This window comes from Otolemur garnettii, unplaced genomic scaffold (assembly GCF_000181295.1).
Source record: "Otolemur garnettii isolate 467f Iridium unplaced genomic scaffold, OtoGar3 scaffold00062, whole genome shotgun sequence".
Classification (NCBI taxonomy): domain Eukaryota; kingdom Metazoa; phylum Chordata; class Mammalia; order Primates; family Galagidae; genus Otolemur; species Otolemur garnettii.
In genome coordinates this window covers 8,773,618-8,784,087 of record NW_003852457.1, presented here as the reverse complement: position 1 = coordinate 8,784,087, position 10,470 = coordinate 8,773,618, and the positions used below count along the sequence as shown (strand labels likewise).

The following is a 10,470-nucleotide window of genomic DNA, read 5'->3' as shown; positions in this document are numbered from 1 at the left end:
CAAAAAAAAAAAAAAAAAAAAGTTATGGGTCTAGGTTCACTGTTTTGCATAGTCACAGTACCATCTATTGGAAAAACTATCCTTACTTTACTGAATTCCCATGCCATTTTTTAACAAATACACATGTATATGTATGTCAATCTACTTCTGGACTCCTTAACCAATTCCATTCACCTACACATCTAACTGCAACAGTGTCCAGATTACTGCAGCAACACCATCTTCATAGGAAAGATACTTTTCAGATCCCAGGAGACATCCTTCTACTTGCCAAAGTGACTTTGATGCATAGCCTCTTCTCACTCAGGGTACATGCTGCCTTTAGGACTCTGACTAAATGGAAAACAGGATATACATTTAAACTCCTTATTCTCAGTCTTATTTTGATGGAAATATCAAAGAGAAACAGTGGCTTGACACTGGAACACATCCCCTAAGTTCCTGCTTAGGGTTTCACAGCTCTGCCTCTTTCCCTCTGCCCAAGTGCCCTACCACACTCCACACAAGGGTCCCGACATTCCTGCAATAACCACTTCCTCTCCTGTGCCCCATCTGGTCCTAACACACGCTCCAGCAACATGAAACCAAGCCATACCCTCATGTGACATTGTGCCCCCCAAAGGGCAATCATCTCCTCTCTGCTTCCACATGTGGACAGAGTGACATGCACGTGAACACCTTTGTCATCAGAATCAAAGACTTATCCTTATACCCCACCTACCTCCTCTATGGAAATCATTCTGTGAGGAGAGATTTTCAACACACATCCACACCCACACACGAAGCTCATATTTTCATTACTTCAAAGTACTAAACAGAACCCATCCCCTAAACCAGTGGTTCTCAACTTTCCTAATGCTGCAAACCTTTCACACAGTCCAAAGGGGTCAAGACCCACAGGTTGAGAACTGCTGCCCTAAACTATGTAGAAACCTAAATATTTCTGAAACTACAATAATGATTAGCTATTTATTTTGCCAAATCCAAACAAGATTAGTACTTTTTTCGCTGATGGAATAATTTTTTTTTTTTTTTTGAGACAGGAGCCTCAAGCTGTCCCTCCTGGGTAGAGTGCCGTGGCATCTCAGCTCACAGCAACCTCCAACTCCTGGGCTCAAGCGAGTCTCCTGCCTCAGCCTCCCAAGTAGCTGGGACCACAGGCACCCGCCACAACGCCCAGCTATTTTTTGGTTGCTGCCGTCATTGTTGTTTGGCGGGCCCAGGCTGAGGATTCGAACCCGCCACCTTAGGTGTATGTGGCTGGAGCCTTAGCCACTTGAGCCACAGGCGCTAAGCCGCTGATGGAATATTTAAAAGAAATAATAATCTCTCCAGATACGAAGTCCTGGTGTGCTACCCTGGGTGAAGGGATAACTCACAGTCAAGGACCCAGGAGCCACCGGTGAAGCAAGACGCTTGTTAATAGACTGGAAGGTGGCGGCTGGGACGCCCGCTATGGTGTTCACAATCACATTTCCACTCACAGTGCCTACAAAGACAGACACTGAGTAAGGCAAGAGAACAAGTAAAAATTAATTTCTTATTTCAATATTTCTTTCTCTCTTTTTCTTTTGAGACAGAGTCTCAAGCTATCGCCCTAGGTAGAGTGCCGCGGCATCACAGCTCACAGCAACCTCCAACTCCTGGGCTTAAGCAATTCTCTTGCCTCAGCCTCCTGAGTAGCTGGGACTATAGGTGCCCGCCACAAATCCCGGCTATTTTTCAGTTGTAGTTGTCATTGTTTGGCATGCCCAGGCTGGATTTGAACCTGCCAGCTCTGGTGTATGTGGCTGGCGTCTTAGCCCCTTGAACTACAGGCACCGAGCCTCAATATTTATTTCTGTCTTCATCTTACCTGTGGGTATGCTTGTCCCAGTAACTGATGTTTTAATGGTTCCTGCCTATTTAAAAACAAACAAACAAACAAACAACAAAAAAGAACTCTTAAATTTCATGGCACCTCTCCCCTGCACGAACCTTCTGAAGGCTTCTCAGTTCATTCCGGATCAAATCTAACCTTGACCACAAAGGCCAACTTCAGTACCACCCCCATCTCACTTCTCCACCTATCCCTCCCTGATACTCTACAACTCCCTACCAATTCTCCTGCCCTACCCTCCACCTCCAACCTATCTGTCCTGCAACCCACCATCCACCTCTCCACCTATTAGTCCACCCTACCCTCCACCCCCCAAACCCAGTCCTGTGCCCCATAACCCACCCATCCTTCTACCCCACCCTCTACCCCACAACCCCCAACCCACCTCTCTGCCTCAAACCCACCTTCCACCTCCCCACCCATCCCTCCACCTTGTCCTACACCTCTCAACCCATTCCTCTTTCCTACAACCCATCCTATACCTCCACCCCACCCATCCCTCTACCCCCCACCCATACTTCCTCTGCCCTGACCTACACCACTTTGTTCCTTATCACCTGGCTTCAGCCACACTGACTTTTCTGTCCCTCAGCTAAATTCAGGACCTCTGCATTTGCTATTTTTGTTCTTTGCATGACTGACTTCCTTGTAATTCAGGCCTTAGCTCAAATGCCAACTCCTCACAAAGGCTCTTCCTAACCAACTACTCACTGTTCTACCTTGATTCCTTCCTGCCAACATTTAAAATGATGTCTGACAGACCTTGCTCTGCATGATGGCCTGACTCCCACAGAATACTAACTCAGGTGAGCAGGGACTTTGACCACATTGCTCACTGTGGCAGTCCTTGTACCAAGCAGGCATGTACTGTTATCTTTGGAATGAATGAAGAATCAACTTGCCCAAGTACATATAAAAATCCCACTACAAGCAAATTTTCTTTCTTTCTTTCTTTTTTTTTTTTTTTTGAAGCAAACTCTCACTCTATCACCTGGATTGGAATGCAGTGGCACCATCATAGCTCACAGCAGCCTCAAACTCTTGGGCTTAAGTGATCCTCCTGCCTCAGTCTCCTGAGTAGCTGGGATTAAGAAGCCCGCCATCACACCCCACTAATTATTCTATTTTTTATAGAGATAGGGTCTTGCTCTTGCTTAGGCTGCTCTTAAACTCCTAAGTTCAAAGGATCTTCCCACCTTTACCTCCCAAGTGCTGCGATTACAGGCATAAGCCACCTGGTCAGCCTACATAAACATAAATTTAAAAAAAAAAATAGAGGAAATGGGTCTATGTAAGAAAAGTATTTTCACACATGTCTGACTGTCCAAAGTGCTTCCCTGTTCTCTGAGAGTATAAGTCTGTGCACATGACTTCAGGGTATGCACCACACATAGCCACACCTGGTAAAGGATGGTACTGAAGCGTGGACATTGACAAGGAAGTACTGAAGATGTATGCCTGTGAAGAGCACTTAATACGTGTTTTCAGGACATGGTAGCTTATCATGGTTCTTATTTGCATAATGGCACAAACAGGACCTGCTTTGTAGTTTGTAGGGAATAAAGGAGGTAAGTCTGTCACAGTTACATTTTTTTTGAGATAGAGCCTCAAGCTGTCTCCCTGGGTAGAGTGCCATGGCATCACAACTCACAGCAACCTCCAAGTCCTGGGCTCAAGAGAGTCTCCTGCCTCTGCTTCCCAAGTAACTGGGACCACAGGCACCCACCACAATGCCTGGCTATTTTTTTTGATTGCAGCCATCATTGTTGCTTTGTGGGCCCAGGCTGGATTTGAACCCGCCACCTTAGGTGTATGTGGCTGGCGCCTTAGCTATGTTTTTTTTTTTTTTTTTTTTTTTTGAGACAGAGTCTCACTATGTTGCCCTTGATAGAGTGCCATGGCATCACAACTCACAACAACCTCCAACTCTTGGGCTTAAGCAATTCTCTTGCCTTAGCCTGCCAAGTAGCTGGGACCACAGGCACCTGCCACAACGTCCAGCTATTTTTTTGTTGCAATTGTCATTGTTTAGCAGGCCTGGGCCAGGCTCGAATCTGCAAGCCTCAGTGTATGTGGCTAGCGCCATAACCACTATGCTATGGGCTCCAAGCCCACAGTTACATTTTACAAAATCCAGGTAATCTCAAACTTCCCAATCACCTCCACCAAGAAGAACTACATTCACCTCCCAAACTCAATGAAATCACTAAGCCCACAAAAACCCTGGAAGAGATATAACAGGAGTTGGGTGAAAACAAACTTCCTCCAGGGACAGACTGAACATTTTTTCTACTTCCTCAAAGTGGAAGGTCTGTAGGCCGGGGATGTGCTAGAACTGACAACAAATATTTGTTTTCACAAAAAGCACTTGAACCAAGTGCAGGTGTGGCGGCAACGCCACATGAAGATGGATCCTTCCTCACCAGCACTGCGGCGCCGCCCACGGTGGTGATTGCAGGCTGCCCCTTGGCTGGGGCCTGCACTGGCTGTGGTGGGGCCTGCGGCTGGGGCTGGGGCTGGGACTGAGGCTGGGGCTGGACAGCTGGTGGCCCCGCTGCTGGCTGGCTGCTGGCTGCCTGTGGCTGTGGCAGTGGTGGTGGCGGCTGCTGTGGAGGGGGCGGGGGCTGCTGCTGCTGCTGTTGGGGTGGAGGCTGTGCCACGGCTGGCTGCTGTGCCTTTTGTTGGTCAGCCAAGGCCTGGGAGGGTCAAGAAAGGAGAGAAGCCGCTGGAGGAGCAGGACCTCAGCCTATGAACATCATCCCGGGTCCACCAGAGTCAGAGCCACCACATTTCCCGAGCAAGCAAAGGGCCCAGGGCATCACACCTTTTTTTCTTTTGCAATTCGCTCTGCACGGAGAGATGCAACCTGAATGGGAGGTAGTGGCTTGTCATAGTTGATGCCACTGAAAGATAACAGCAAAAGTTAAAAATAAACAGGTATGTTCTAAAATGGAGAAATGCTGTTGAAACCCCATGCACGAAGTGCCAGGGACAGCTCTACCCCTACCCCAAAGGTGAGGGTGAAAAGTTTAGTGTATTCTTTGCAGGTAAGGAGCCCTCAGAAAGGAGCAAAGCTGCCTCTGCTATCAACCACCTCTCTCCCTACCCTCTGCAGACCATGTGGTGCCTGAATGTGAGGTGCCCACAATGTCTGCAGCAAAAGCTCATAGCACCCCCATGTGGACTGAACCTCCTCAACCCAGCCACCAGGGCTCCCTCTGCAGATACCTCTGCCTGCCCATGGCTGAGCCTCAGCTCTCCAGAAACCCAGGCCTCCTTCACTGTCCTCTTAGCTCTGCCCTCTCTCTACCCTCTGGGCCTGACCCTCTAGAGTTTAAATAGGATCAAATCTCTCCTACCTTAACCCAACACCCAAAAACTGAAGTGAACCCTGACACGTGGGTTCTGTTAAGGAGCCCCAGGTCTGCACTCCTGGGGTTACCTTTTCTCACAGCCCCACTTAACTCTAATTGGGTTTCACCCCAAACCCCGCCTACAGAGATCCTTGGTTACCTAACAGAGAATAGCCCCCAGTAAGTCTCCCCAGCCTTCTCATGTGGTCCCCCACACCCCCATACCACATGCTCCCTGGACAAACCCCATAACCCTATGGACATGCCCCCATACTCGATGCTCTCCCCTGCCCAGCCTGTGGCATGTCCCAGGCGTGGGTGCTACTGACCTGTCCTCCCTCTGCAGTGAACCTGCACACCACAAGGAGGGGTGGCCACTTCACCCACCTCCTAGCCCTTTCTTGGACCTAGGCTGCACATACCACCAGCCTCTGCCCTGCCGCAAGTATGGCTGCTGCCTGGAACCTCCCACCTCTTGGCTCCACACTAAGGCCTCTTCCCCTCCACCGAGCTCAGACCCTTCCTGAGCATACCCCTACTGCTGGAGCTTCTCTGTGTGCCTGTAGCAGTGTCACATGTGTTCTCGCTGTACTTGGAAGAACTGGTAAGAATCAAATTTATCTCATGTTAGAGAAAAAGGGCAGGACTGTGCCCATCTTGGGCCTGCAAAATGCCCAGCACTGTGCCAACCTGCAGCTCGCTTACAAGTATTAGCTGAATAAATCCATCCTTTCGCTCTATTGACAAGTATGGTCAAATACCTGCTCTGTGACTCTGGGCACTGGAAGCGGCCAGGGAGCTTACAGACAACACTCATGACACACACAGTCCACCTGAAGGTAATCGTGTGGTAAAGAGAACAGAGCAGCGAAGGGTGTGCAGCTCTCGACAGGGAGGCCTAGGGTGGCGCAACAGTATACTCAGGGACAGCCATGGGCTAGTAGCCAGGGCCTTGTCCCAAAAAGCTATCAGGGGGTCTCGGGAGATTCGCCATGAGCCAGTTCACTTGGCCAGGAAACTGTACTTGGGTAATGTTGGTGTTGACCCAGAAGTGACACCTGCTTTCCTCTCTGTGTGTTATAGCCTACACACAGAAATGCCACAGATCCCGCGTGCTTGGCACTCAGGCTCCACAGTTCACATCCCTGTCTGTTTACTTTGTCACATCTGCTTCTCTACCCACTTGTCAATTCCTCTTTGCTTTTTCCTTGGTGGAATTTCAAAGCAAATACACGTACCCCTAAACTTGATATATTTTTAAGGGACAGTAATAAAATGTGTGTGCAAGGAGGGCAGGCATGAAGGCACACACTTGTTACATCCTGAACATCTTCCCCAGCACAATGCCAGCAGGGATGACCCCCATCACATAGACAAGCAGGGGCCACCCTACTCAAGCCTGCAGTGTCCACAGCTGACACCTGGAACATGCCATGTGCACAATTCACTAGCTATTGGATTTAAATGAATACTCACATTTCAAACAGTAAGAATTATGTCACAAATACAGAAATACCTTTCTGCCAACACAGAGGCATGCTTGGGGTTTTTCTGAAAGGGATTCATGCCAAGCCTGCAGTACAGAAAATGAGACAGTAATTACCAAACACAGGAAAATATAATGCAGAAGGAAATGTTAAAAACACATATCAAAAACCAAGCTTCACGCAGTTTACTCATAACTGACATCAAGTGACAACACAGGAAACAAAACATACAGGGGCTTGATTGGGGGGCTCCTCTTCCCCGCAGTCATCTTCATCAGGTCAAAGTGACTTGTGTATAGCTGGGTATGTGTGGCGTTTTCATCCTGGGCGTAGATTTGGCTCGTACGGAGAGGGCGGTTATTTTTGCTCTGAAATAAAATTGACACGAGCACATCACAACTAGACAGGCAGCATCACAGGCACCTGCCTGCGTTCAAAGCCTAAAGCCAGATGCCCCGTGGCTGGACACAGCCACTTTTCCCAAAACGTAACGTTATGGCAGTACCACTCTTGCTGAACATCTCTCAGGTAAGCCTCAGAGGTACCCAAAAGGGAGAAATTCCCCAGTTTTATTGAGAAAACAGGTAAACAAAGCACCTGAAGCTGCACAACAGAGTACCACATACAGCAGGCTGACAACCTTCACCCAATGGATCCAATTCCTGCTGACAATAAGGGTCAGCATGAATGCCCACGGTCACCACTGTTCTCTGCCCACAGAGGCTGACATACATTCAGAGACGTGTAAAGTATGCCTTCTGGGGGCTCCAGCATCACCTGTACCTGCCTGTCTCTCCTTCGTGAATCATACAGTTAAAAAAGAGCCATGCAACTGTCACCTACTTGCTCCCAAGACACCTCAGCACTCCATATCCTGTGGAGAGAAGCACTGCACCAGGGACGCTATCTGTGCATGACCAACTACTCATGGGACATACTATTTTCTAATGAAAAATACAGATGTTGGTATCATAAAATATCAGGTGTTAGGCCTGCCACTAACATTAAGCACAACCCTGGTGAGTTCAAAGTAAACATCTGTCACTGCTCATGTTATGTGCCAGGCACAGAACAGTAACCCCTCATGGGACCCTCCACAGCTCTGCAGGACTGACTTAGCCACAGATGCATAGGGAGAGTGAGCTCAGCTCCAGGTACAGAGGAGCTAGTGCTGCCAGTGGGCGCCACTCACACGTGTGTTTTCCCAGGAAGACAAATGGAAGTGCGCTCACCTTGCCCTCCTCTCTTGGGATGATCACATTCTCATAGCGATTCCGGCACTGTTTGGAAGAGCGGTAGATACGGCTACAGGAGTTAACGACATCACTGACAAGATCCCAGTTTGGTGTATGAGCAGGTGACACAATGGTGAGGTTCAAAGGCAGCTCTAATAACTGCTTCACGGCCTAGAGAGTGAGATTCCAAGTGGAGTGAGGTCACATGCCAGAGACGCCCCACAGCGATTACGGTGACCTGCGCGCACAAGCACTTGAACGCTCAGCCACAGACAATAGCCCACCTGCAACAGGGCCCAGTCTTCACTGATGAGCCACTCAGGGCTGTCCTGGCCAGACTCAGCAGTTGGTTTGGCAAATGTCGGCAGAGGCTTGGCAAACTGCGTCTGCTGCTTCAGCAGAATGTTCTTCTTCTGCTCCTTCCCTTCCCGGCGGATCTTCAGCATACCAGGTGCTGCTCGGTCAAAAAGGGACCTCGGGGGCACAACTGCCTCCCCATGGCGCTGCTTCTTCTTCCTGCCTGTAGCTGGACAAAGAGGCCATCTTCAGAGAACAGTAAGCAAAAGACACACTGCAGCAGATGAGACACAGGGAGCATGGGTGGGCACAGGGCTCACACCTGGACCCCAGCAGGCCAGGAGCTCGAGGAGCAAGAAGTGCAAAGACTCACGGACAGAGGGGGATTAGAAAGCATCTGCTAAAGACAAAATGACTTTCTTTCTTCTTCTTTTTGAGACATGGTCTCAAGCTATCGCCCTGGGTAGAGTGCTATGGCGTTGTAACTCACAGCAACCTCCAACTGGGGCTCAAGCGATCCTCTTGCCTCAGTTTTTCCATTTTTAGTAAAGATAGGGGAATCTCACTTTTGCTCAGGCTGGTCTAGAACTCGTGAGCTCAAGCTATCCACCCGCCTTGGCTTCCCAGAGTGCTAAGATTATAGGTATGAGCCACGGGGCCTGGCCAAAACCACTTTCTTGAGTGTACTATTAATTATAACTAAAACATCAAGGGTTCCACACTGGAAACAACAGAATAAAAGGACAAGGAATAGGCTTGGTGCCTCAAGCAGCTAAGGTGCCAGCCACATACACCAAAGCTGGAGGGTTCGAATCTAGCCTAGGCCTCCCAAATAACAATGACAACTACAACAACAACAACAACAACAACAAAAAGGCTCAGTGCCTGTGGCTCAAGTGGCTAAGGTGCCAGCCACATACACCTAAGGTGGCGGGTTAGAATCCAGCCCAGGCCCACCAAACAACAATGATGGCTGCAACCAAAAAACAGCCAGGCGTTGTGGTGGGTGCCTGTGGTCCCAGCTACTTGGGAAGCTGAGGCAGGAGACTCGCTTGAGCCCAGGAGTTGAAGGTTGCTGTGAGCTGTGATGCTATGGCACTCCACCCAGGGGGATAGCTTGAGGCTCTGTCTCAAACAACAACAACAAAAAAAAAAATAGCCGGGCATTGTGGTAGGTGCCTGTAGTCCCAGCTGCTTGGGAGGCTGAGGCAAGACAATCAGTTAAAATCAGTTAGGCCCAAGAGTTGGAGGTTGCTGTGAGCTGTGATGCCACGGTACTCTACCCAGGGCGACAGCTTCAAGCTCTGTCTCAAAAAAAAAAAAGACAAGGAATAAGAGGTGAGCAATGGGCTCCATGGCAGACAGCATGTTTTAAAAGCATAATTTTCTTAATAACTGACACTTTGTTGGAGATTTTCAGTTAGATATTGACTTTTCCTAAATCTTATTCCCAGCAGTGACTCTTATAATCGTGTTGATCAGACTTAGTAGGAAGACTTAATAAGTATGAAGATAAATAGCGTGTGGCTTTAACATGAAACTAAAATGTTGTCAAATATTGAAACTTGTCTATGTTCCCTGTAGGAATATGTCTATGGTTAGTCAGTATCTAACTGTGCTATCTGCCATGGGGCCCATCGGTCATCTCCTATTCCTTGCCCTTTTACTTCATTGTTTCCAGTGCGGAACCCTTGATGTTTTCAGTTATAATTAATAGAAGGGCAGTGTGGTGGGACCCTGACAGGCCCAACAACACCCTGGGTCGTGGACACATGCAGGGACACACACCTGAGGGGTCTGTCTTGTGTCGCTTGCGCTCCCTCCGCACGTACACAGGTGGTAGCTTCGCTTCTGGGATGGGGCTGGCCTCATATGTCAGACACATGACTGAGTCAATGTAGATGTCGCTGTCGTCTTGAGGGGGCGTAGGTGGGGTCCACAGCTGCACAGGGAAAGAAGGTCTCGTCAGGTGTGTGACTTACAGGAAGCAAGCTTGTCCATGTAGAGCAAGAGAAGGGAACTTACTGGCATAACCTCCGTGTGTCCACTGGCATCTTCATAGACATATTCCTACCGGGAACATAGACAAGTTTCAATATTTGACAAAGTCTTAGTTTCATGTTAAAGCTACACACTATTGGCTCGGCGCCTGTGGCTCAGGCGGCTAAGGCGCCATCTACATACACCTAAGGTGGTGGGTTCGAATCCAGCCCAGGCCC

At 48.9% G+C, this 10,470-nt stretch overlaps 1 protein-coding gene across 1 annotated transcript in view; it reads right to left on the bottom strand.

The window, feature by feature from the left end:
• The window catches only part of EP400 (E1A binding protein p400), a 132,272-nt gene that overhangs the window by 25,540 nt on the left and 96,262 nt on the right, over window positions 1–10,470 (bottom strand). The window contains exons 36-45 of the mRNA XM_023514943.1: window positions 10,277–10,321; window positions 10,040–10,193; window positions 8,239–8,480; window positions 7,952–8,125; window positions 6,951–7,087; window positions 6,749–6,805; window positions 4,704–4,782; window positions 4,303–4,575; window positions 1,856–1,901; window positions 1,380–1,489 (exon numbers count right to left, since the gene is read on the bottom strand). Coding sequence (XP_023370711.1) covers window positions 1,380–1,489; window positions 1,856–1,901; window positions 4,303–4,575; window positions 4,704–4,782; window positions 6,749–6,805; window positions 6,951–7,087; window positions 7,952–8,125; window positions 8,239–8,480; window positions 10,040–10,193; window positions 10,277–10,321 — 1,317 coding nt within the window. The remainder of the gene's footprint in view (window positions 1–1,379; window positions 1,490–1,855; window positions 1,902–4,302; window positions 4,576–4,703; window positions 4,783–6,748; window positions 6,806–6,950; window positions 7,088–7,951; window positions 8,126–8,238; window positions 8,481–10,039; window positions 10,194–10,276; window positions 10,322–10,470) is intronic.